The sequence below is a fragment of the Delphinapterus leucas genome, chromosome 20 (assembly GCF_059928025.1).
Source record: "Delphinapterus leucas isolate spDelLeu-1000000601 "Yukka" chromosome 20, BTC_Dleu_Yukka2, whole genome shotgun sequence".
Taxonomy (NCBI): domain Eukaryota; kingdom Metazoa; phylum Chordata; class Mammalia; order Artiodactyla; family Monodontidae; genus Delphinapterus; species Delphinapterus leucas.
Genome location: NC_143148.1, coordinates 42,349,102 through 42,375,453, shown reverse-complemented (window position 1 = coordinate 42,375,453; position 26,352 = coordinate 42,349,102). Strand labels below are relative to the sequence as shown.

Genomic DNA, 26,352 nt, shown 5'->3' with positions numbered 1-26,352 from the left:
AGAGGAGATGGTCCCACCACAAACATCCCATTGTTCCCTAACGTCTCCCAGCATCCCCCTGCATGACCTGGCACCCTCAGGCAAAAAGAAAGGAACCATAGTTTACAAACACCTCTTTATTGCAGACATTTCAGGCACAGATACATGGAAAAGCTGTATTGCAGATTTTATACAGGGTGGTTTAAGAGGCAGCAGGTTTCTACCTCTCTCCCCAACCTCCACCCCCCAAATACACAGCAGCCAAGAAATCAGCCCCATTGAAATCTCCTGAGTATGCTGTCCTTTCAAACAGCACATCATCCAGCCCAGTGCCCAGTGTAGCCAGGCAACCAGTGGGGGGTCTGAGGAAGTCCTTGGCTTCCATCCATAGTGCAGGAGGGAAGGGGGCTGTGCAGGTCAGGCAAAGCTGTGGTGCCCTCACCAATCCTAAAACCCCTAACAGGGCATCAGCCCAAGTCCTGGGTTTGGTTCTAGCCTGTGGTTGCTACCTTGCCACGAGTTTTACACCACCAAGGTCTCAGGGCTCAAGGGCTAGATTTGTACTAGGCAAGGCTTGTCCCCAAAACTGAAGAGCAGAAACTGCCCCAACAGCTGAGACTTCCCGGGATTTGAAGATAGTGTGAAGGTGTGTGTGTGTGGTCAGGGAGGGAAATGGAGGAGGCCTAGAGATGCCTTGCAGAGGTCTCAGGGGTGAGAAATCCTAGAACCTAAATCCCTCAAACTCAGAATGCTTTCTTTCGTAGTTCTAAATCTATACTCCAACCCAACCGGGCCTGGCTCCATGGGCATTGGAGGCTGGCTGTTCGAGTTACTCCCCTTTGGGTATGATATCCACAGCAGATGGTACAGCATCAGAGCTGCCCTCTGCTTGGCTTGGGATTTACGGGGCACACTGGATGTGATCCTGACCCTTCTGTGGATAGAACAGGCCCTTTTCCCTCAAACCTCTGCTCATACTTGGCCTTGCTGAGCCCTCAGTTCAGAGGGCCTGAAGCTAATGGGCCATTTTTGCCAAGGCTTTTCCATCTTCGGTGGGGTTCTGGGTCATCTCACATGTTATTAGAGCTTTGACCCTACCCAGCGTAGACGTCACAGGAGGTGTCAGAACTGACTGCAGAGGCTTCAGCGCAAGGGAAGCTTCAGGTCAGACCTGAGCTCTGCCTGTCTGCAGCTCACTTTCCCAAGACCAGGTGGGCCATGGAGGGAACACTATGCCCTACAGGGCTTCTGAGAGAAGCCAGCTGAGAGTGCTGCTTCAGCGTTTTCTCCTTGCAACAGGTATCGCTGAAGTGGGGCAGAGGTGGGAGGGTGAGACATGAGAGAGCCAAGGAGGCAGGGTAGTTACTGATGCCCAGCCAACTATTAAACTAATTAAAACAATTTAAACTGTTAAGAAAATTTTTGTGGTTTTATTGTATCATGAGGCATTGAAACATCTGAACAAATCAATATCTCGGTGGTGAGGCAGCTGCTTTCTCCTTCACTTCTTTGGGTTACTAGAGCAACTTGTCAGTAGATTAAAAAAAAAAAAAAAAAAAGACAACCTTTCGCATTACTTAAGTCTTTCCAAGGCATGCGCTGGTACAACACAAACTTCTCCCATCAGATGCAACTAGTCTAGCGTCCAAACATCATGCACAATACCTCGGCAGCAGTAGCGCACTGCGCCCACTCCCACCGCGGCCCTGCTCATTTGTGTATGATATTTGGAGCATCTGGAGGAGCATGAATAATATCGGGAAGAGGAGGGAGGAGGAAACAGCATGAGTGCCTGGCTGGGAGGAGGTCAGCCGAAGTTGTGCAGGGCAAGCCTGAACATGTCATTGGTGCAAACCCAAGCATCATTGATGTTCTTTAATAGGAACATCTGGTGGAACCCCATGATGGGGTCTTCATCGGCCTGTGAGGAGAGAGAAAATGGTTCAGTAAGGTGGCCAAGGAACAGGAAGGGTGTTCAGCAGGAGGTGAACGCTGACTTTGGGATCAGGCCCTACAATTTGGACGCAAATCCTAGGAGAGCTAAGGGGTACTTGTGACTGAATTGACACAATGTATGAAACACTAAACTGGGCACTAAACTGGGCCTTGAGATGGCAGCTCACACTGCTATGTACACAAACTGCAGAACAACTCACCAGTTAGCTACAGCAACAGAGCAGAGAACGTACATGCCTCTGAACCCATGTTTCTGGGCACAAATGATCAATTTGAAAGAGTTCTGCAGCACTTACCATGTAACTCACAGTAATCTGAAAACTAAACAATCTTAGTGTCTGATTATGCCAGTTAGTCCAACCAGGAGAAGGTACTACTAATACTGACTATGGCCAAGTACATGAGAAAAGGCTCAAAACCAAGCTCACACTGATTACAGCTCTACAGGGGAAAAAAACCAATGCAGCACTATCAAGTAATCTGTTTCTTGTCACGTAACATATTTGCAACGAAAAAAGAAAGGCGAGAGACTTCCACCCAAACTGCAGAATACCCAGATGAGGCCTAGTTGAGGTAGGAGCCCAGCCAACCAACAGTGTTTCTAATATCACTGTTTTTTCTAGGAATTATCATCAGCAAGGAGGCAAATCAGTCTTTTGGGGGTTGGACAAAAACACCAGAAAGAACCTGAAGCCAGGTGGGAAGAGGCACTGCTAACTGATTCCAGCCTGGGAAAGTGGGCACTAAGACCCCAGGAGAGAGCTCCTCACTCCCAAGGCCTATTTGAGCACACTCTCTGGGCACGGTATCTTGGACAGGCAGGAGAAACTAACAGGAAAGAACAGGCCAGAAGGCAGGTCCGTCTGGGTCCACTGGAGAGGCCTAGCCCCCCCCCACTTTCTTCCACCCTTGTAACGGACTCAAGAAGCCCTGCCTAGCCTAGGGAGAAGGCATGTGGGCCTGTTATTCTGGGCCCCATGACGCCACAGGCCCAGGAGGTTGGAACCTGGTTAAGGGGCAGCTCATTTGTCCTGCTTTGGGAAGGAGGAGAGGCTTTTTTTGGAAATCAAGAATCTGGCTTCAGCCTGTTAGAGCATAACAAGGAGTTCCTGGGGGGTACGGGACCACAGGAAGGCTTTGAAGGTAACAGGTCTTGAGAAGTGGAAGGAGAACTGCAAAGAGAAGCAAGAGTTTCAGGAATCTGCTTTGCTCAGCAGGTGGAAGGATCAGCAGCCAGCTTGGGGAGTGGCAGCATGGACTCCAGCTCAGAATCAGCTGCCTACAGAAGGCCCACCTACACCTTGGGGCAGTGCAAAGGCCCAGTGGCTTGGATCACAGCCCCATCCTGCTCCTATACCTCTTGTCCCTTTTCCAAAAATGCTCTATACGAGTGCTCTCCAATAGGACTTGTTGCAATAACAGAAATGTTCTATGTTTGTGCTGTCCAATAGGCAGCCACAAGCACTTGAAGTATGACTAATGCAACTGAGGAACTACATTTTAATTTTATTTCACTTTACTTAATGTAATTTAAAAATCACCACATGTGGCTGATGGCTGTTGTACTGAGCTACACAGCTCTAGGCATCACTTTGGGTGTCCCCTGAGAAGCAGGACAGCAGCACTATTACCTTGAGCTGGCCCACAACCATGCTGATGATGCAGCTATCTGGCGTGGGCTGATGGTCCTGCGCCGTGATGCTATGCTGGATTTTCTGGAACGGAAGGCTCTGCAAAGGAAAGAGTGGGTGGTGGGCTGTGGCCAGTGGGGTGGGGAAGGAGCTGCCTGCAGCCCAGCCCTGGCCCTTACTTACAGACAATTTCTCCACAATGGCAGCTTTCCCCTGGAATTGCTGTCCTTCCCACGTAAGGCATGACGCGTCAATCTGAAAACCAGGAAACCTGGGGTCAGGGCTTCAGAGCACAAGGAGTATCTCTGAGGCCCTGAAAGGACCCTGAAAAGGGTCTTGCTTGGGGAAATTAGTTCATGTCTTAGTTTCCCTGCCTGTAAAGAAGGAAAATGAGGGTAACTTCCAAACTTTACAGGATGAACAACTTCTTTAATTACACCCCAGCACTGCAGAACCCAAGCTCTGAAAGACTATGTAACAAAATACAAACTTATTAATAAGTTCACTTCCCACCTTTTATTCAAGAAGTTGTATGGCCTTTGATATGCATGAGCTCCAGGCTGGCTATATGTGGCCAGGGCTCAGTCAAAAGCCATCCTGCTGCATGGTCAGTCAGCACCAGTCCCAGAAAAGCCATCAGTGAGTTCCAAAGAGGTCCTTCCCATGGGGTCAGAGAGGAATGGAGGCTGACAAGGCCTTGCCTGGGACCCTCCCTACCATCAACATGTAACCCACTACCTTCACTTCTTCCCCGCCCCATCTCTCCTGCCACAGCCTTCAGGGGCAGAACTCAAAAGTGCCTCTGCTACTTACCAGCTCTGACATTAAGCAAGCTACTTTTTTTTTCTCCCCCTGAGTCTCAGTTTCCTGATCTTTAAAAGGAACATGTGCTGAGGTTTATATAAAATGACATACATAAAGTACTCTTTTAGGACCTTGCTAACTCTTCTCTGGGTCAGGCCTGCTTTAATTGATTTTAAAAGCAATATGGTAGAAGTGCCAAGGATCCCAGAGTCATACCAGTTTGAGTTTTTAAAATTCTCTACCTATGATAATGACAATCAAATACCTGTGCTGGATTTGTCCTTCCACTGGTAAGATCCTTTTCTTTTCTTCAAAATTTCTGAACTGGCCCTGACTTTTTGGAGGGAGACACAAAGGAGTTTGCCCACAGCCCAGTCAGGCTGCAAGGCTATGCTGGATGACTCCTACCTCTCCTATCCTAGGCAGACCTGCTAGGCGTGGCCTGATCAATCACATTTCTGTCTTGGGCAGGGTCAAATACAATTAACTCTTGGTATATATGAACATCACTAAAATAGCAGCAAATCATACCTGCATAGAAGGGTTTCTCAAGACACACCAACCTCCCTGGACTAACCCCATTTGTTTCCCATGAGCATTCAGCGGCTTTTGGCCCCCCAAAGGAAGGTGGACCTGGGGCCTCCAGGAGAGACCAGTGGGGCACTGATGATGCTCATACCTGCTGCCTCCAGAGGGCACCATGAGCCGTAGCCTCTGTCTGCTGCTGCCCAAACTAGAACAGAGGCACTCCCAGGACCATGGAATGGCAAGCCCAGAACCTGCTGCCTAGGGTATCAGAATCCAGTCTTATAGATGACAGAAAGGAATGTGTGGACCAGGGAGTTGGGCTAGGCCTTAAGCCCCCTGTGCCATGGAGAGTAGCTCAGATAAAAGGGGACAGCCAAATTCAGTGAGGGCTGCCAGAACTTGTGAACTGGAGGCACTGGCCCAACATCTGAATTGATTCCCTGAGGTCCCGTTCTGGTCCTAGAGCTGAAGACTTACATAAATTGCGCCTAGTTGGGTTCTGTCGTTATCAAATAACTGGTAGTAATGTTGAATGAAGCTGGATCCAATCTGCTCCCAAATTGGCTTGTCTCCCATTCTGGAGCGTCACCCGGCCTCGTTGAGACCTGCAAGTCCAGTGAGACAGGGAGAGTAGTGTTGGTACCTTGGTACCGTGGAAGCAGGAGGTAGCCAGCCAGTCTCCTCACTGACCCCCACCCCTCCCAGACCTCCTTGAGTAGGGAGTCTTTTGCTGAGGTCTGTTCTCCCAGGAAACACAGAGAGGGCCCAGGGAACTGACAGGCGATCCCTCAATACAGACCAGTGCAGGGAGCCCAGAGGTGGACCAGACCCAGACCCTCCTTTGAGGGGCTCTCGTGGATGAAACAGCAGGATGGGTGCTGAGGGTGGAGCCAGGACAAAGGAAGGTCAGAGCAAGTCCAATGGAGGGATGGGCTTTTAAGGAGGAGCTAAGCACTCTCCCCATATCTTTTCATTTAATCCTCTCAACAACCTGCAAGGCTGTTGAGAGTTATTGCTATTCTTCCCACTTTGCAGGTCGGGAACTACTGATGTCTGTATGTGGAGTGTCTTCTATTGCAGCCTTCAGGCCCACTCCTTGTCCTGCTGAGACTCAGTACTCAGTCCCTCAACACTGCCCTCCGGGCTTACTGGCAGGTGGAAGAAGACCCAGTGGGAGTGGGGGGAAATGGCTCCTCAAGGCCCCAATTGCAACAAAGACAGCGAGTGACTCCCCCCGCACACACTTTGTCTTAAGAGGGTAGTTTACGTCTTTGAGGCCAGGTGACATGATTTCGTCACTGATGGGGGTTATATCTACCCACTTCAGAGCTGGAACCATGGGTTCAGAGGATCACAGGTAATAACAGAAATGTTGGGAGGGGAAATGAAGGCTGTGAGGGGGAAATGTGTCATGTCTTCACATCCCCATCCCAGCACTCACTCCATCAGAAGGGCTGCCCCTCTCCAGTCTCTGAGGGGGGGGAGGAGAGGGAGGGGTGGGCCCCCCCCGCTACAGATATCAGGGACCCCAGGCTGCTAGACGGAAAACCCAAGCCCCAGATGAAAGAGTCGCTCACGCTTTGGCAGGCCCGGGTAGGGTGGCGTGCATCTCCCTGCAGGATCCATGACAGCAGACCTGTGTGTTGCTCTGTAGTCATCTCTGACTGTAGAGGAGCCCACCCCCTCTCTCCTAATAACAGGAACTCTGAACCAAAGCAGTAAGGAGGTGGGTTTGGCCCTGGCAGACAACCATTGGCAGTAGTGGGATCTCACGCAAGTCACTGCACTTCTTAGGGCCTCAGCCCCCTTCTCTATAAGAGGGTGGAACCCTGAGGTTGCCAGTGGTTGTGGTCTCACTAAGGGAACCTAGTAAAGCCCTCAACTCAACATGGTAAGTGCTAGTTTGCTCCAGTCCCTATGACCTCACCCAAGGCCAGAAGAACCAGAGGGAAGGACAGTGTTAGTGGGCAGTGGCTTATCCCCAATCCAGCCAATCTCCCTGCCTGTGACCAACACTCCAGCCAATGAGGGGCCAGGAAGCTGAGCCAGCTTTATTTTAGGTCCCCTAGGAGGTGGTGGCACTAAAAATAGCAGCTCAGTGCTGGGATGACTAAGAAATGTCCAGGAAAGTCTAAAACAAGCAGAGGAGAAAGCTTGGACCCGGTCACGCCTGCTTGGGACAAGGTGTGTCCCAGTTCACACTCCGCCAAGAAATACATCAACAAATGGGAAAAACATAGGATCAACAGCTGGTCCCAGCTGCTCTGTCTTGGTCACATTTCCAAGGGGTCAGACTGTGACTGTACCACATGCAAACTTGGGTTACTGGAGGCAGGACACAGCCCCACATCTCGCATCTCTGCCCCTTCCACCCTAGTATTCACTATGCTTGGCTCACTCATTGTGGCCCAACCCTACCACATCACGCTCTCAAGATGCCTTGCTGAGCATCTTGAACTCTGGGGCAGGGGGAAAGCTGGAGGAATGGATGAGGGCCATCTCCCCCTCTGTCCTAAGCAGCCCTCAGGGAAGGTCTTGGAGAAAGGAGTATGCCAGTCAGAAGAAACAACATTAGCAAATGTCTAGAGCCTCAGAAAGAGATTAGGGCAGGAAACTGAGAAGCTGGAGATGGAGGATGAGGGGAAATAAGGCCAGAAGCTGATCCAAAGAAAAAAGAAGTGGCGCTATGTGGTGGGACAGTGAGGTGAAGGAAGTGGGGGGGTGTTTTTTCCTTTTTCAACATTGTTCTTAACAGTGTGATAACATGCTAATACAAAAACTACTTGGCAGAAGTAGTGGTAGAGTAAAGAGGTGGAGGGATAAAAGGACAAGAAGACCCCTTTGGCCCGGTGGAGTGGGGCAGGGCAGAGTGAGCTCTCCTGAGGAACAGGACTGCTCAGGGGCTCCCAGAAAGTGGGAGAAGGAACCTTCAAAAGAATGTGGACTGAAGACTTTGCTTTAAAGATGTCAAATGGGGCCGCTGAGGCCAACACCAACCTCGTTCGAGGCCTTCTTGACCTTGATGTGTTTATTTCTATGTCGTGATCACATCACCATGTGGTCAGATTCCACTGTCAGCCCACTTTACAGGTGGGAAAACCAAGGTTCAGCTGGTTGCCCCAAGCTCACCCAGTACATCAGTGCTGATACTGGGTTCTCTGGTCAAGGTCACTGCTTGCTTTCTGCTAACTTTGCATCCCTGAGCTCTAAACCACAAGGCTGTCCATGTCCCTCCCCTACAAAACCCTCACCCTTGGGTTAAAGGTCAAACCCCCAAAGCCCCACAGGTGGCTATTCACACCCATCCCTGACTCCTCAGCCATTCTCTCCTATCTCCATCCAGCTCCACACATAAACACACCAGAACTCTCTGAGTGCTTGCACCCTGTGTCTTTTGCACAGGTGAGTCCTCCTGCCGTGATGCCCGCCCTCCCCTCAGGTCACTGTTCAGATGCCACACATTTGGGTCCTCCTTTCCAGACTCAACTGTTGACTCCAACCCCACGTGCAAGTGCAAAGCCGTATCAACACACCCAGGGCTCATTCCTCTGCCTAAACACAGCTCTAGGCTGTGAGGGTTCCAGTGTGGTTCTTGCCACACCCAACCCCACCCCCTCAACCTCCCAGCACAGAGTCCAGCAAACTGCAGGATTTATAGTTTCTGACTCCAAATCTTCCACAAAGCTTTGCACTCATAGCCAGGAGGCAGCATTCCTGAGTCCAGAAAAAGCAACAGGGTGCAGAGCCCACCTCCCATCCCCATGCAACATAGAGGAGAGGTGGGCCAGGCTGGGAGGATGTTCCCCAGGATGGCCAGCCAGCCCTGACCTTGTTTCTAATATATTTATTGTGGAAAGAACAGCCTGGAAAGAAACAAAATGCCAAGGCTGAGGGGCAGCCTCACATCAGATTGGAGAGTGACCTTCATGACAGCTTCTCCTACAGCTCTTCCAAGAGGGCTGCTGACCACACCGTCTCCTGCTTCACTTAGGCTGACTAAGGCCAGGCTCCTCGAGGAGCAGAAATGACCTTGATGACCTCTCACCCACTGAGCTTCAGCCTTCACTGACCCTTAGGTCTCTGTGGGTGCAAAGACGCTCTAAAAATGTCTCATAAACCATGGCCCTTTCCCAATAAATTTGCGCAGAGGCAGAGATGCCCCAGCCTTGTGAATGATTTCAAGTCATTCATACTCCCTGAGGTTGTCACAGACCCCAGGTTAAAACCTCTGGCCCAGGAGATTCCATTGGGTAACAGAAAAAACTTCATTTTTATCCTCAAATTCTGGGTCAGTGTTTCCATATTCTGAAACTTGAAACAGCAATGTCCGGCTGATAATGTCTCATTTTCACTAATGTGTATTACGCGTAGAAATGTGCTAAGGGCTTTACATGCATTTGTTCTAACACCCTGTGAGTCAACTCCCATGTTAGAGATGAGCAAAATGAGGTCCAGCAAGGTCAGCTAATTTGCTCAAGGTCACAAGCCTAATAAATGGTGGAACTGGATGGAACCAGGCTTAGTGGACTCCAGAGCCAGGACTCCCAGTGATAACTAGTCTGGAGATAAAAATGAACAACATGGGGGCTTCCCTGGTGGTGCAGTGGTTAAGAATCTGTCTGCCAATGCAGGGGACACGGGTTCGAGCTCTGGTCCGGGAAGATCCCATATGCCGTGGAGCAACTAAGCCCGTGCGCCACAACTACTGAGCCTGCATGCCACAACTACTGAAGCCCACACACCTAGAGCCCATGCTCTGCAACAAAAGAAGCCACCACAATGAAGCCTGTGCACCACAACGAGGAGTAGCCCCTGCTCGCCACGACTAGAGAAAGCCCGTGCACAGCAATGAAGACCCAACACAGCCAAAAATAAATAAAAATAAAATAAATTAATAAAAAAAAAAAAAGAACAACATGTAGGGCTGAAGCCCTGATCTCTGACCTTGGCTTTCTCGGACAGGGGCAAGACAGGTCTGAACCAGGGCTTCTGCCTCCAAACAAAGGCACCAGGCAGACTGCCACACTAAACAATGGGTGTTTTCACGGGGGATGATCTCACAGTTTTCCCAAATCTTCAAAGTCACAACCCCATTCTACCATCTCAGCAAAACAGATATAGATGCTGGCCTAGCTGGACCTGGGTCAGGGCTGGAGGCAGGAAAGTGATGAGGAAGAGGACATTACTGACTCCAGACTAATAAAACAGAAGGATGCTCACCTCTGAGGGCCCATCACCGGGGTCCGCAGAGAATGCCAGATATGCTGAGCTTATAGTGGGACCCTTGAAATTGGCACCAACCGTCTCTATTACCCTCACACCTACTGTCTGCTAGGCCTCCAAGAGCCCTGAAGCAGAGGCTGAGAAGGACTCCGACAGGTGGGACTGACAGATAACCTTGGCTTAAACCCAGAGCACAGGCGTGCACTGTGGGGAGTGAGAGGGAAGGCTGCATAGTGCCTGTCCTTCAGGAACAAACTGCACCTCTTTCCATGATCTGAGGGGTGCTGTATATCCTGTCCTACGGCCCTCCAATGACTTCCCTTCCCATTCCCCACTGACAGTCTCAACCATTTATCCTGCCTTCAAGGCCCTGGGTGACCTGGCCTCCCAGCTATCCAACCTTGTCTCCTGCCACCCACTCCTTCCCGTCCTCTGCAGCCACTCTGGGCATTTTCCTGTTTCTGGAACATGTTGAGCCTGTCTCATTGGAGGGGTTTGCAACTGTTGATCCTTCTACCTGGATCACCCTTCTTCGTAGATCTCCATGTGTCTGCCTCCTTGTCACATATGTGTCAGGTCAAATGTTACCTCCTCATAGATACCTTCAGACACTGTGACCACTCCGTCTAAAGCAGCCACCCATTTACTCACTTCACCACCCCGTTTCATCTTCTTAGCACTTGTCACTGCATGAGATTGTCACATTTACATATTTGTTTATGGTCCGTCTCCCTGACTGGGGCACCCCTGTTCCCATGGTGCCTGGCCCAGCCCCTCTGCTCTGGAGGAGTGAGTTCTGGGCAAACCCCGTTCAATTTAAGTGGCCAAGTGACCCACTTCCCCTCCTCCCACACCTTCTGTCCAAGTTGTCAGGAAACAATCCGTTGCCTTCCACCCAGCCATCTGTCTGAGGCGTGTGGGAAGTGGGGCTTAGCCCCAAACACCCTCCCTCCCCCCACAAGGCTCTGATCACCTGAGGGACAACTGGGGCTGAACAGCAGGCACACAACCACTTCCCTCAAAGGCTTGGCCTCTAGCTTGCTTCTCCTCTCCCTCATGGTATGACCCTCTGACCCTGTCTCTTCATCAGTAATTATGAGGATGTTGAGGGGTAATCAACTGAGGGTATAAAACAGGACTCAGCTGTAAGCAGTCATTGGCAGGTGCTAGGTGAATACTAGGTCAAGAGCTAGGAAGAAGGTGGGTATCTCAGTCTCCTGTAGGGACACCACACTAAAGAGCAGCCTTGACCGAGGACTGGCAACAGCCTCATCCACCACTCCCCTGCCTGAAGTTGCGAGGGAAGTCAGCTAAGGTCTGCTGCCCAGATGGCTGGCCAGGACAGAACCCTCTCCTGGGGCAGACCCCTGATGTCTAGGTGCCCCCAGCACCCTAAGGGCCTTTTCCTTCTCTTCTATTTGAAGAAAGGGCTCCAGAGATTTCAGGCTGCCCTGGCTGGCCCAGAAGGTGAATCCCGAGACCTGCATTGTAGTCCCTCTGCTCCATGCTTATTCAGTCCTTGAGTGGCCACCCCTTCCCAGGTGGCTCAGGGATCTCTCAGGCCCCCGTCCTAGAGAGCTCCCATCCATGAACTTGCTGGTTCATGTACTGTAAGTCAAACTCCTGTAAGCCAAACAGTTACATGTGTTCTCTCATTGGAGTCTCACAGCCCTGTAAAGCTGGTGTGATTAGTGTAACTTTGTAGATGAAGAAACCAAGACTCTGAGAGATTAGGAAAGAATTCAAGACCACAGAAGGCCACTGGCATAGTCAGCATTAAAATGTCCACAAAATTGGCCTGGACTGGAGCAGCTGAGAGCCCATGTCAAGCAGCAGAAAGCATAGATGGCAAAATGAGGCTGTGAGGAATGGAGCCCAGGCCTTTTCTTCCCCTTTGAAATCAGCAAGCTCCATGGCCATCAGAACAGAAGCCTCTAAGTGCATGCTCAGCCTGTCAAAGCAGGTTTACAACCTACAAATGAGAACTTGCTTTGACCTGGGCCTGACCATCTCTGCAAGTGAACCAATGTCTCTTTACAGACATCCTTCCAGGGGGCCACAGTTTCTGCCCTGGTGAGACCCAGTGGCTCTAATGCAGCACCTGAGGCTTTAAGAAACAAACATTCCAGAATTCCCCCAGTTTACTGAGGCAAACTACCCTCAGTTCCCAGGTACCCTGGACACACCCCTCTCACGAGGGGAGGTTCTCCTTCTCCAGCATAGCCCCCACTCCAGCCTGGGTGCTTAAGGAGTTGGTACATAGCAGGTACCAGCAACAAATAAAGAGAAAGGCCTAGGGTAGTGAGAAGGGCCAACCCCAGCTCTCTTGTGTTCCTCTTCCCTGGCCACTAAGACACTTCCCTAGTTGTAGCCAGACCTGAGCAAATGATTCCTCCCAGGAAGACACATTCCAGCTGATAGGGTGAGAAGGAGAAGGCGCCACACAGACCTGGTGGTAAGGGTGATGACCAGAACGATCAGTCACTCCAGACTGACTCCAGGCCTGGAAGTCACTGCAGGGATAACCCACTGCTGTGGCCTCCCTCAGGGAGAGAGTCTTCAAGAATTCCTGTCACATATGGTCAAAGCAAGAGAATCACAGAATCTCAAAGTTAGGGAAGGGGTAGTCAACTCAAATCCAACTCCACACACACAAACATCCTCAAATGGCCCATCAGAAAAAAATAACTTTAAAAAGAGGCCCATCAGCATATACGACAAACCCACAGCAAACATCATTCTCAATGGTGAAATACTGAAAGCATTTCCTCTAAGATCAGGAACAAGACAAGGATGTCCACTCTCACCACTATTATTCAACATAGTTTTGGAAGTCCTAGCCACGGCAGTCAGAGAAGAAAAAGAAATAAAAGGAATACAAATTGGAAAAGAAGAAGTAAAACTGTCACTGTTTGCAGATGACATGATACTATACATAGAGAATCCTAAAGATGCCACCAGGAAACTACTAGAGCTCATCAATGAATTTGGTAAAGTTGTAGGACACAAAATTAATGCACAGAAATCTCTTGCAGTCCTACGCAATAACGATGAAAAAATCTGAAAGAGAAATTAAGGAAAGACTCCCATTTACCATTGTAACAAAAAGAATAAAATACCTAGGAATAAACCTACCTAAGGAGACAAAAGACCTGTATGAAGGAAACTATAAGACACTTATGAAAGAAATTAAAGACAACACAAACAGATGGAGAGATATACCATGTTCTTGGATTGGAAGAATCAATGTTGTGAAAATGACTATACTATCCAAAGCAATCTACAGATTCAATGCAAACCCTATCAAATTACCAGTGGCATTTTTTACAGAACTAGAACAAAAAATCTTAAAATTTGTATGGAGACACAAAAGACCCCGACTAGCCAAAGCAATCTTGAGGGAAAAAAACGGAGCTGGAGGAATCAGACTCCCTGACTTCAGACTATACTACAAAGCTACAGTAAAGAAGACAATATGGTACTGGCACAAAAACAGAAATATAGATCAATGGAACAGGATAGAAAGCCCAGAGATAAACCCACGCACCTATGGTCAACTAATCTACGACAAAGGAGGCAAGGATATACAATGGAGAAAAGACAGTCTCTTCAATAAGTGGTGCTGGGAAAACTGGACAGCTACATGTAAAAGAATGAAATTAGAACACTCCCTAACACCATATACAAAAATAAACTCAAAATGGATTAGGACCTAAATGTAAGACCGGACACTATAAAACTCTTAGAAGAAAACATAGGAAGAACACTCTTTGACATAAATCACAGCAAGATCTTTTTTGATCCACCTCCTAGAATAATGGAAATAAAAACAAAAATAAACAAATGGGACCTAATGAAACTTAAAAGCTTTTGCAAAGCAAAGGAAACTACAAACAAGACGAAAAGACATCCCTCAGAATGGGAGAAAATATTTGCAAACAAATCAATGGACAAAGGATTAATCTCCAAAATATATAAACAACCCATGCAGCTCAATATCAAAAAAATAAACAACCCAATCAAAACACGGGCAGAAGACCTAAACAGACATTTCTCCAAAGACATACAGATGGCCAAGAAGCACATGAAAAGATGCTCAACATCACTAATTATTAGAGAAATCTAAATCAAAACTACAATGAGGTATCACCTCACACCAGTTAGAATGGGCATCATCAGAAAATCTACAAACAGGACTTCCCTGGTGGCGCAGTGGCTAAGAATCCGCCTGCCAACGCAGGGGACACAGGTTTGACCTATGGTCTGGGAAGATCCCACATGCCACGGAGCAACTAAGCCCGTTCACAACTACTGAGCTTACGCTCTAGAGCCCATGAGCCACAACTACTGAAGCCCGCGTGCGTAGAGCCTGTGCTCCACAACAAGAGAAGCCACTGCACTGAAAAGCCCGCCTGCCACAACGAAGAATAGCTCCAACTCGCTGCAACTAGAGAAAGCCTATGCACAGCAATGAAGACCCAACGCAGCCAAAAATAAATAAATAAAACAAATAAATTTTATTAAAAAAAAAAGAAAATCTACAAACAACAAATGCTGGAGAGGGTGTGGAGAAATCGGAACCCTCTTGCACTGTTGGTGGGAATGTCAATTGATACAGCCACTATGGAAAACAGTATGGAGGTTCCTTAAAAAACAAAAAATAGAATTACCATATGACCCAGCAATCCCACTACTGGGCATATACCCAGAGAAAACCATAATTCAAAAAGACACATGCACCCCAATGTTCACTGCAGCACTATTTACTATAGCCAGGTCATGGAAGCAACCTAAATACCCATCAACAGACGAATGGATAAAGAAGATGTAGTATACACATACAATGGAATATTATTCAGCCGTAAAAAGGAACAAAATTGGGTCATTTGTAGAGATGTGGATGGATCTAGAGGCTGTCATACAGAGTGAAGTAAGTCAGAAAGAGAAAAACAAATATCGTATATTAATGCATACATGTGGAACCTAGAAAAATGGTACAGATGAACCGGTTTGCAAGGCAGAAATAGAGACACAGATGTAGAGAACAAACACATGGACACCAAGAGGGGAAAGTGGCGGGGGGGTGGTGGTGGTGGTGGTGGGATGAATTGGGAGATAGGGACTGACATGTATACACTAATATGTATAAAACAGACAACCAATAAGAACCTGCAGTATAAAAAATTAAATTAAATTAAATTAAATAAAAAAGGAGGCCCATCGGGCTTCCCTGGTGGTGCAGCGGTTGAGAGTTCGCCTGCCGATGCAGGGGACGCAGGTTCATGTCCTGGTCCGGGAAGATCCCACATGCTGCAGAGCGGCTGGGCCCGTGAGCCATGGCTGCTGAGCCTGCGCGTCCGGAGCCTGTGCTCCACAACGGGAGAGGCCACAACAGTGAGAGGCCTGCGTACCGCAAAAAAAAAAAAAAAAAAAAAGGAGGCCCATCAGGAGGTTCAGCTCAACCCCAGCACACAGAAATCCTGCCCAACTTTCAATGTCCATCCTGTGGAAAACTTTTTGGATCCACTACCCTCTCTCCAAAAGGACTATTCCCTTTCACTTACTTCTGGGGAGAGTGTCTCTGTCTGACTCTGGAAGATGTCCTGATATTTATCACTCCAGGAGCACTGGGCACTTGAATAAGTGACCTGAGAGGGTCTCAGAAGAGACAGAAGCCACAAACCCAGGTTCCAGGCAGGGAATAGGGCCACACACCACAGAATGCTGGTGAGACTCTCAGACACCAGGAGAATACCCAGCAGAGACCCCTGAGGAATGCAGGAGCTACCGATAGAAGACAGCTGCTAGACTCAACAGCCACAGCAATTTGGAGTGGTGACAGCCAAGTTTCTCAAGGGACCCCAGACTTTCCTGGCCCCAACATCCTGAAGTATACCTTGTTCTGTGGTTTCTCCAGGCACTGGAGAGGAGAGTGGGCTCACTAACAGACTTTCCTCTCTGGTACTCTACTCATTCAGAAGCCCCCTCTTTTGCAAAGGGCCAAGAGCCCCTTGTGGGTCCCTTCAACTTAGCCCTCAGCACATAATAGCAACATTACCTCTGTCTCTTCCACTACTGTGACATCCTTTCCCCAGCACCAGGACTTGGTAGGATTCATTATTCTACCTCCAGCCTCAGCCCAGTGGGCTGACATATAGAAAGCACTGCAAGAATGGTTGCTGAATAAAATGGATCATTGGTGTAAAAGGAGAAAAAAAAAAATTCAAGCAAGATACTAATGCCTCAGTAAGGGTATTCCAGAATTTTTTGATACAAGGTGCCTTCCAGTTCTAAAATTTGAGAATTCTTTCACTTAAATCATTCTTCCCATCCCAACCCACCAACTGCAAAGACAGCAGAATAAAGTGAAACGTGGCTCAGAGAGGAGAGGTGGTCTCCATGTCACTAAGGGACCTAGTTGAGCTGGTTGAGAGCCCAGCATCCTCACAGCCTGCCCGCTTGCTTACGCAGCCATATCCTGACTGTCCCATGCCAGGCCCCACCTCCCAAGTCAGCCCTACATGAATAGAGGGTGCAGACTGATTCTGGAGAACCTCAGGGTTCTGTAACGATTGGAATGAGAGGGAGGACCTGAATTCCTCCTGTTCCCAAGTAACCTTTGTTCCTTTTTCCCAAGGAACAGCAGCATTTTGACCTTGAAGAAAACCCTTGTTTTCAAGTCACCTAGGGCTTTGCAATGTGTGAACTAATCCACAGCCATAAAGCCTAATTCACCTTGACACCAGTGTCCTAGAAAGAACCAACCCAGACAATCTCAAGGTCTTGGAACAACTACTTATAGCACTAAGAAATCCAATCACACTGATCCTATTTGTGTCCTGTGGGTGGTCCCTCCTTGTTGCCCACCTCCACTGGCAAACCAGGCCTCTCCTAAGTCTGCTGAATGAACCTGACTCCCATGTGCTCGTGGGCTAGGATGTGGACTAGGAGGGTTGAGTCCAGAGAGAACGCAGGCCCTGGTGACGAGATCTGAACAGAACCTTCCTTGCCTGTCCTCCTTAACCAGGGAGAATGCAATTCAACTGCAGGAAAACTTCCAAGGCTAGAGTTCAATGACCAGAAAAATATTACCTGGGGAAATACTCAAGGGAAAAAAATTCCAAGGATGGTGGCTTCCTGCATTACAGGCCTAACTCAACTCTCCTAAAAGAACTGCATGCTGCTGAGGCCAGGTCTGCAGAGACTTAGCTGCTTCTTTATCCCTGCGAGAACTGTGGCTCAGAATCTACATTGGGGTCAGAGGAATCAAGGCTTAACGAACTGTCTCTTCTCCATATCCCATGGTCTTCTCTGGACTTGTCCCTTAATTTTATCACCAATCAGGAGTGCCTTTACAAAGCCTGCTAGAAGACTACTCTATGGCTAGATACTTCCCTACTCCCAGAAATCAATGGAGTCCTTAGAGCCATCATTAAAGGCAATTTCCCAAGGCCCAACCAGCTTCCTGCCTGTTCATAGGTCACTCAGTTGTTGGAAAGTGAGCAGGCAGGTGAGGGAAGCCTGACTTTGTGCAGCCTCCAGTTCTAGTCCTGCCACCCAGGCTTCAGAAGGGCCTCACAGAGCATCAATCTGAGCCCCACAGCCCAGATGTGCCCTATGCCCAATGTTGCTTGCAGCCCAGCCTCTTGTTTGGCACTAGGCTCAGGGACCTCAGACCTGGATTCTACTTTCCCCTCCATTAAACCCCACCTTACCGTTACCATTCTTATCGAATCATCCTCCTCTGTGGGAAAAGGGCAGATGACTCTGGGAGGGGCAGAAGTGAGGATTAGGCTGTGCTGAAGAGATCTAACGATGTGTTGGAGGCTCACACATTCAGCCTTACCTCCTTGGCTTCTTCCCTTCCTTCCCTCCCTCCACTAACGCGGCCGGCCAACCCACCCACGGCTGGGGCCTGATCACTGACAGAGAGAAGGGCGGGGACTGAGCCTACGAGCCCGGAGCAGCCTCATCTCATCAAGCCAGATCCTCCAAGACTGGCCGGGGATGAAGTCCCACGTGGAACCCCCTCCCTACCCCAGATTCCCTGACCCTGGCCTCGATGCAGGAGAATCTGAGTTCCAGGGTGGGAGATAGATTTCGTGCACTCTCAGCGGGCAGACAAGCAAGGGAGCGTTCGCCTACATCCTAGCCGAGCTATGGTTGAGAACCGGGTGAGGGTAGGGCTGCGGCAGGCGGGCGCCCTTACCCAGTGCTGACTCCGGAGCGGGCCTGGTGGCACCTGCCCATCCCCGGATCCTTGGCAGGCGGGCGGCAGAACGTGTGGCTGGGGTCCGCCCGCTAGCCTGCCTACAGAGTTTGCAGGACTCGGGCTGGCCGGGCTAGGCCAGACGGGGCGGGGCCCGGAGAGCCCCATCCGGGTGGTCCAGAACAGAGAAAAAGGCCCGGCCCCGGCGCAGTCCGGTGTGCCCGCCACGGGCACGGTACGCCTGAAATGGGTTCCTGGCTGTCTCTGTGTTCCCCCTGGCCGCCGCCTCAGAGGACCGACGGGAGGCGGAGCCGCACGCGACACATGGCCCCGGCCCCGCGCGGCTTCGGGCCGCCGGGGGGGGGGGGAGGGGAGGGGCGGCCCTGGGACTCGCAGCTGAGGCTCCAGGCGACCCGGAGCGCGGCTCCTGCGGCCCAGCCCCCGCCCCAGCGCGCTAGCCCAGACACTCACCCGACGGGCTGGCACGATGGCGGCAGCGGCGGCGGCAACCCAGCGCGGTCTGCGACCGACTGTCCCTTCCCCCCTGCCTTCCCTTGCCACCCCGCTGCACTCTGGGAAACGCAGTTCCCCCCGTTCTCCTTTTTGGCATAGGTGCGCCAGGAGAAAACTACAGTTCCCGACGTCCTATGCGCCGAGGCCCAGACACGGCCCGCAGCGCGGGAGGGGAGACTAAGTCAGGGAGGGAGGCCGCCGAGGCGAGCCCCTGAGAATTGTGGTCTAGCGGAAGCCTCTGGAACACCCGAGCTTGGCGCCAGGCGAGGGTCAGGGCTCAGTTATCGCCAAGTCCCAGCTGGTCCGGCCCAGCTCTGGTTGCGCGGCCGTTCGGTGTTGGCCCCGCCTCCGTGGGAGCTCGGCCTGGCCCCAAACTGGCCTAGCCGCCCCTCCCTGGGCCCTTGAGCTGTTTCCGCTCGCAAAGCCCCCTCCCCTTTGGTGCTCTGGCCGCCCCTGCAGCCCCTTCGAGTGTTGCTCTAAGGCCAGCCGGGGCGGAACGCACAGCTTCTGTTTTTCCAAACATTCTTGCGCCCTGCCCGGTGCTAGTCGGACCCAAAGCTGGTTTCAAGCAGGCGAGGCTTTTCTTGGGCTGGAGACAAGATTACTCTTTAGATTTCTGCAGTTAGGGTCTACAAGACATTCTCACAAGTTTGGTTTTTGTTTTTTTTCCAGCAGGCATGGCAGCTAAGAGTTTCATTTTTATTAAGAGAAAAGAGTAATAACTGGCACGCCCAAACCTTCCCCGTGATTTAAGTGATAAAATTGTCCATAATCTCCCTCCCGCCCATTGCCCTTTCCTTTCAACCCCCATTTTCATCGTTTCCCGGGCAACGCAAACTTTTGAAGTAAGGCCTGTCTCTAGTTCAGGCCTGCTGGGGAAATGCTCTGCAGCTAAGCCAGGGGGATCACAGGTAAAGTCTATAGCAACAAGTCTTCTCCTGACCAGAGATCTCTCAGTTCTCTTGTTCTTCCAGAAGGGTCCTTCACAGATCCTCACTGTCACCCCCACCGCTCCTCCCGGGAATGCCTCATACGACCAGGCTAGGCTTCTGTTTAATTAAATCCCAGATCTGTATTACTTTGCCTGACTAGATTCTTCTCTTATGACTCAGTCAGGGAGACTCTGTATTGCCCTGCTTGTGGTGTGTCTAGGACCTCCCTTGCTCTGAGCTGTCCTCCTCCCCTCCAGAAGCTAAAACACCAGATAGGTTGTGTGCTCACAACATTCAGACACCAGAGAGTCCTAGCCAGTCTGGCCCTCACCCTCTCCTGGGAGTGCTGCTGAGAGGTTCAAGTGAGCCAAAGCTGAAACAGTCTAAGTCCCTTCAACACACAGGAGCTAAAGGACACACTAAAGAGCATGGCTTGGGCCTGGGAAAGTCCTCACTCCTAATGAAGGAGGGTGGGGACAGTTGAGCAACTGATCCAATACCTACCCATAAAGGGCTTCAGTCCCACCTGGCCTGGAAGGTCACTGCTGTGCTTCCACCACCTTAGGACAAGCCAGAACTAACCCTAGGAAGGGACAGATACAGTCCCTTCCACATCTAGGTACTGCACAACCTATCTCCCACCCCTCCTCCCCACCACAGACTTGTTTCTCAAGTCAGTGCCAAGGGACCAGAAGGAGAGCAGAAATTAGAGACATTAATTTTAGAGTCATTCCAGTTTGAAAACACAGGGAAAGACCCCAGGTAAGTGGCTTTTTCCATAAGTAACAGAGAAAGGAGTCATATGCTTTATGGAGCCCAATAAGTGTCCATTTGTGCCCCAACACCCATGTTAAACATGACTAGCTTTAAAGGCATTTGTAGCTAGCTTTGAGCTAAATTACTTGGAACTATAGATAAAAATGTCACCTTGCCGCTACAATATCCAATCTAAAGAAAGATGTTAACAGCCAAGAAAATGAGTCAACGGGTCACAAATCCCAACTCCTATGCTTAAAGTCCTCTATGGATCCACCTCCTTCACAATGGAAATGTACCAAAGTCAAAGGTATCTGTATAAGAGTCCATGGCTGGCTCCAGCTACGGTCTTCACTTATTTAAGTAACTGCATGCCCATGTGTGCCAGACACCATACTAGGCCTAAGGGCTATAATAGTGAGCAAAATTCAACTCCAGCTGAAAATTCTTAAGGAATTCAAAACCCTCAGAGAAGTGGGCTGCCACTGTCAGTTTAGTTCTCAGTTGTTCCTTCTCCCAGTTGAAAGGACACAGGGAGCTAACCCATGGACAAACCAGGACCATTTGGTGCAATTTCCAGACCCTTCGGGGTGAGCTGGAACTCTGCAAAGACCTTATGAGGCCAGGGTCCTTGTGCTTAGGGCCTCTTTATGGAGAAACCTAGTCACTGAAGCATCTCTACTCTCAGGGTCAGCCTGGTCCTTGAGACCTAAAGCGGCAAAGGTGGAGGCCTATCAGGAAGTCCATCTCCCCATGTTTCAGGGACTCTTAGCTGAGTCCTTATAAAAATAAATTAGCGAAACCCAAATAAAAACCTTACTTTCTGTTTAATCTGTTTTGCCAAACAAACACAGTGAAAACTTTAGTCTGACTAATTGTACAGAAAATAGAATTTGTAACCAGTAGCAAACATAACAGGATAGACCAAAGTCCCTGGCAAGCTGGATCTCCATCAACAGGTCACCTAGATCCCCTTGTCGATGGCCTCCTGGGAGGGAGGTCCTAGGAGGCAGAGGCACAGATCTGCCAGTCCCCATCAGAATCACAGGCTGCACCTGGGAAGGAAAAGCACAAAAAGTAGAACTGATGTTACTTGGATCTCTTATCACTACACACAGAAGAGTTGTCTCTGATTGCCGGCCAAACTCAAGGTTTAGTTGTTTTCCCAAAGCCACAGTCCTTGGGCATCTCGCCTGCATCCCTAGGGGATAAGTTTCAAGTTCAGTGGTTCTGAAGCCTCTGCTTAACCAGAACCTGCAACATACACTTGGGGTTGGGGAGTGAAGGTAGGGAGGGGTAGACAAAGTCATAATTGCTGGTGTCACCAGTGCAGAGTCTGAGATCCCAGACTTCTGGACCTTGCTTCAGGAGGAAACAAGAGAGGGTGCTTGGTCACCAGCAAAAGAGTCCAGCTGCCCTAAGGCTCAGTACTGCCAACCTGTGCCCCAGGAGTATGAGGGAGTTCAACAGCGGCGGCCTCAGGTCCCTCTAAGCTGGCAGGAGTCTGGGAGTCCCGAAGGCCGAAAGGGGACTCGTTCACATTCCGTGCTTCTTGCGGATGACAGCCATGGCCAGCAGCCGATCCTTCTCGCGTAGTTCTTCACGGAGTTTGGCTTCGGTGAGACGCAGGTGACGGATGCTGCCCTTCATCTCCTTCATCTTCACCTCCATCAGCGCCAGGATGTCCCGCTGCTCGTTCAGCTTGCGCAAGAGCTCCTCCTCTGTGGTGCCTGACGACAACGAGTACGAGTGGTCGGAGCCAGTATCTGGGAAGCCCTCTTCCCCGACCACCACCAACTGGGGGCCCATGGGGCACTCGGCGGCCTCCAGCCCTGCTGTAGCAGCCTCTAGCTCCGACGCAGCGGCTGCGGCGGCTGCGCCTTCTGCGGCCGCGAACTCCACTTGCACCGTCAGGTCAATGGGCTTCACATCTTCTCCCGTGGGAGTGGTGGGAGCCGGAGGCACGGATCCCGGAGGCTGGCTGCTGTCCACAGCAGCCTGAAGGGTGAGGAGCACAGCCGCAGAAGCAGATACCAGGTTCGGCTGCAGCTGGGCGGTCTGGGCAGTGGAGGCGGACGGCGACGGCTGCTGCTGCTGCTGCTGCTGTTGTTGTTGCTGCTGCTGCTGTTGTTGCTGCTGCTGCTGCTGCCTGCGGCGGGCGGCTGCGGCCCCCGCGGGTCTGCGTGCTACTTTGCGCTCGTTGACGCCGCGCAGCGGGAAGATGGTGGGGACCCGCACCGTGTAGGTTTTGCGGCCGCCCTGGAAGTGAACGCTGCAGAGACGGTGGCCCGTGGTGGGCTGGAAGGTGGAGAAGCACCCACTGACGCCGGCACGGGACACATTCTTGAGCCAAAGGCGCCGCAGCTCAGCGTCCTTGGGAAACGTGTAGAAGTGCAACGCCTTGTCCCGGTGCGAGTTGTTGTAGCAGCCTGGCACGCAGCACGTAAAGCCAGGCATGGCTGCGCCGCGCGGCCCGGCCCGGCCCACCGACCTTCTGAGCCTTTCGACGGCCCGGTCGGTATGCCGCCGCCCGCCCCTCGACGGGCGGCACCGCGCGAGGCCTTCGGCGGCCTCCCACTACCGCCGCCCGGCGCGGCCGGCCTGGCCCGGCGCCCCGTGCCCAGAATACGCCTCCCGTCGGCCCGCGCCGAGCCAGCCGCCCAGCCGCCCGCCTGCGCTCCAGAGTGGGCCCCAGGGACGCCGCGAAGGACCGCCTGGGAAAGAGGACTACGCCCCCCACAATGCACCGCGGCAGAAGCCGCTCACTTCCGGAGCGGGGGCGCGCTTGTTCCGGTCTCTTTGCAGGGCACCGCGACAGCCCACGTAGAGCGGACTTTTCCCCTACACGGCTCACCCTCGGCGGACTAGAGAGGCGTATTCGGTTGGAACTCTGTCGCTTGGAGCGCCCTTCGCAAGGAACTGGAATCCTGATGGTGGTCGGGCGGCGCGCGTCTCTCCAGTGCGCAAGCGCCCTGGGCACATGCCCACGGAAACTACAAGTCCCGAAATGCCTTGCGCTAAACTTGGCGGCTGCGGCCTGGAGCGCCGCCTAAGGGAAAGGTCGGATTGCAAGCGGACCAGGATTCGGACGAGGTTGTGTTGTTCGCCGGAAGCGGTACCCCAACCTTGAGCTGCTGAGTCCACGGCATTCCTGCGGGGGAGGGGAGGAAGGACCTAAGCCTCAGCGCCCCAGAGGACCTCAGGGAACCCTTTTGTCTGCATTGGAGACTCTCCCCCGACTCAGATGCCGCTTGCCTTGACTGTCTTATTGACCTAAACATAGTCATCACTAGGCGCCTACTGTGCACCGAGCATAGTGCAGGGAGTTGGGAACCTTGCAGGAACCATACCGACCCGGTCTGACTATAGAGGGATGAGGGTCAGACTTTTGGATAATAGATGTGAATGAATGCACACTAATGGATGTCTAATCACAGAAATAAACGCTCCAAAAAAAAAAAAAAAATCAACAAGGGAGAGGGAAAAGTGGGAGGCGGAGGCCCAGGAAGAAAAAATCCACGAAAAGCTTGGTTAGGGAGGAGTCGCTGGTTTTTGCCCGGGAACCAGCTTGTAAGAACCTGAGGCAGGAAGGAGCTAGGCTCTGCCCTTAAGGATCCTCAAGGGTAGCCAGAATAGCAGAAGCTCCGAAAGATAACAAACTGGGCCAAGTTAAAAGATTTGTGATTTTATTCTGCCGGTGACTGGGAACTGTTGGAGGGGTGTTAAAGGAGAGGTTGGACAAGATTTGTATTGTAACAAGTCACCTCCCCACTCCCTCGACTTCCTTGGGGAAAGTGTTCTAAAGGGCAAGAGAAGCTGTGGAAAACCAGAGAGGAGGCCAGGCACTCGTCATGGAGAATTACCTGTAAGCTAGCCCTCCATTGCCGAGTTCCCCGTTTCTCCCACTTCTTGCCGTTCTTCACCCTTTCTCCTGACTCTCCTTCCTCACTTTTTTCTCTTCTGATTACAGACCACGGGTATGAATTCGAAGCCTAGTTTATATATTATTTCTAATTATTTGATATAAAAACAAAATAGATCGGGCCTTTTAAAAGTTTGCAAAAGCACTCCGAGTTAACTGTCACTTTTTTAGTTATTCCTTTTTATTTTTGGCTTCATTGGGTCGTTGTTGCCGCACACGGGCTTTTCTCTAGATGCGGCAAGCAGGGGCTACTCTTTGTTGCAGTCCTTGGGCTTCTCATTGCGGTGGCTTCACTTGTTGCAGAGCGCGGGCTCTAGGTGCGCGGGCTTCAATAGTTGTGGCGTGCGGGCTCTAGAGCACAGGCTCAGTAGTTGTGGTGCACAGGCTTAGTTGCTCCGCGGCATGTGGGATCTTCCCAGACCAGGGCTCGAACCCGTTTCCCCTGCATTGGCAGGCGGATTCCTAACCACTGCGCCACCAGGGAAGTCCAAGTTTGTTATTCTTTATTGTAAAACAGACCCATACTTAAAATGTTCTAGAAACATAAACGACAATGGGGAAAAAAAGAACTATTTTTCTGGTCCCAACACCCAAACATTACCATTGCATTTCTGTTTACAACCAATGTAATCCTTGGTTATTTGTGTGGATTTTTTTTTAAATTAATTAATTAATTTATTTTTGGCTGTGTTGGGTCTTCGTTTCTATGTGAGGGCTTTCTCTAGTTGCAGCAAGCGGGGGCCACTCTTCATCGTGGTGCGCGGGCCTCTCACTATCGTGGCCTCTCTGTTGCAGAGCACAGGCTCCAGACGCATAGGCTCAGTAGTTGTGGCTCACAGGCCTAGTTGCTCCACGGCATGTGGGATCTTCCCAGACCAGGGCTCGAACCCGTGTCCCCTGCATGGGCAGGCAGACTCTCAACCACTGCGCCACCAGGGAAGCCCCCAGTTTTTTTGATTGTTCGGTTTTGGTTTTGCTTTTTTGTGTTTTTTGGCCACACCACGCGGCTTGTGGGATTTTAGTTCTTGGATCAGGGATTGAATCCAGGCCCTCAGCAGTGAGAGTGCAGAGTCCTAACCACTGAACCACCAGGGAATTCCCCCAGTGTTTTATTATTTAAAACAATATTTATGGGGCTTCCCTGGTGGCACAGTGGTTGAGAGTCCGCCTGCCGATGCAGGGGACACAGGTTCGTGCCCTGGTCCGGGAGGATCCCTCACGCTGCAGAGCGGCTGGCCCCGTGAGCCATGGCTGCTGAGCCTGCGCGTCCAGAGCCTGTGCTCCGCAACGGGAGAGGCCACAACAGTGAGAGGCCCACGTATCGCAAAACAAAAACAAAAACAATATTTATAAAATATTATTATTATTTTGTCTGCATTGGGTCTTCGTTGCTGCACGCGGGCTTTCTCTAGTTGAGGCAAGAGGGAGCTATTCTTCGTTGCAGTGCACAGGCTTCTCACTGCAGTGGCTTCTCTTTGTTGTGGAGCACGGGCCCTAGGCGCGCAGACTTCAGTAGTTGTTGCTCGCGGGCTCTAGGCTCACCGGCTTCAGTAGCTGTGGAACTGAGGTTCCGTAGATGTGGCTTGCGGGCTCTAGAGCACAGGCTCAGTAGTTGTGGTGCACGGGTTTAGTTTCTCCGCAGCATGTGGGATCTTCCCGGACCAGGGCTCGAATGTCCTCTGAATTGGCAGGTGGATTCTTAACCACTACACCAGTAGGGCAGTCCCTGTGTTTTGTTTTGTTTTTTTGACAAATAGTAAATATAAAGTTTAATCAATCGTGTAAACACAGTAAAGACAATCTATGCAAACACAAATAATGCTGTGAAAAGTAAGCTCATTCTCAAATTGTTTTGAAAAGTTTTTAATGTTTTTTCCATATTATCCAGTCCAAAGCTTT

The 26,352-nt window shown here is 50.8% G+C and overlaps 2 protein-coding genes across 5 annotated transcripts; both read right to left on the bottom strand.

Annotated features, from left to right (window-relative positions):
• Positions 1 to 1,387: 1,387 nt before the first annotated feature.
• On the bottom strand, positions 1,388 to 18,909 carry NUTF2 (nuclear transport factor 2). 4 transcript variants are annotated; one of them, XM_022583430.3, is made up of 5 exons: positions 18,802 to 18,909; positions 5,376 to 5,503; positions 3,750 to 3,821; positions 3,567 to 3,665; positions 1,388 to 1,900 (listed from the first exon to the last, which is right to left on the bottom strand). In XM_022583430.3, the coding sequence occupies exons 2-5, from the start codon at positions 5,472 to 5,474 to the stop codon at positions 1,787 to 1,789; spliced, it is 384 nt and encodes a 127-aa protein (XP_022439138.1). In that variant the 5' UTR covers positions 5,475 to 5,503; positions 18,802 to 18,909; the 3' UTR covers positions 1,388 to 1,786. The 4 variants fall into 4 exon arrangements, with proteins under 4 accessions (XP_022439138.1, XP_030616950.1, XP_089759359.1 ...); XM_030761090.2 differs by lacking the exon at positions 18,802 to 18,909 and adding an exon at positions 18,331 to 18,641; XM_089903233.1 differs by lacking the exon at positions 18,802 to 18,909 and adding an exon at positions 17,837 to 17,870.
• A 2,432-nt stretch (positions 18,910 to 21,341) lies between these two features.
• On the bottom strand, positions 21,342 to 23,457 carry THAP11 (THAP domain containing 11). Its single transcript, XM_022583431.3, has one exon. The coding sequence runs from the start codon at positions 22,986 to 22,988 to the stop codon at positions 22,068 to 22,070; it is 921 nt and encodes a 306-aa protein (XP_022439139.2). The 5' UTR covers positions 22,989 to 23,457; the 3' UTR covers positions 21,342 to 22,067.
• Between the last annotated feature and the right edge of the window lie 2,895 nt (positions 23,458 to 26,352).

Coding starts and splice junctions, on each gene's coding strand:
- THAP11 (XM_022583431.3), bottom strand. CDS start 22,988: ATGCCTGGCTTTACGTGCTGCGTGCCAGGCTGCTACAACAACTCGCAC.
- NUTF2 (XM_022583430.3), bottom strand. CDS start 5,474: ATGGGAGACAAGCCAATTTGGGAGCAGATTGGATCCAGCTTCATTCAA. Junction 3,666..3,749: donor CCATTGTGGAGAAATTGTCT/GTAAGTAAGGGC, acceptor TTTCCTTTGCAG/AGCCTTCCGTTCCAGAAAAT. Junction 1,901..3,566: donor TGGTTGTGGGCCAGCTCAAG/GTAATAGTGCTG, acceptor CTCTCCTCACAG/GCCGATGAAGACCCCATCAT.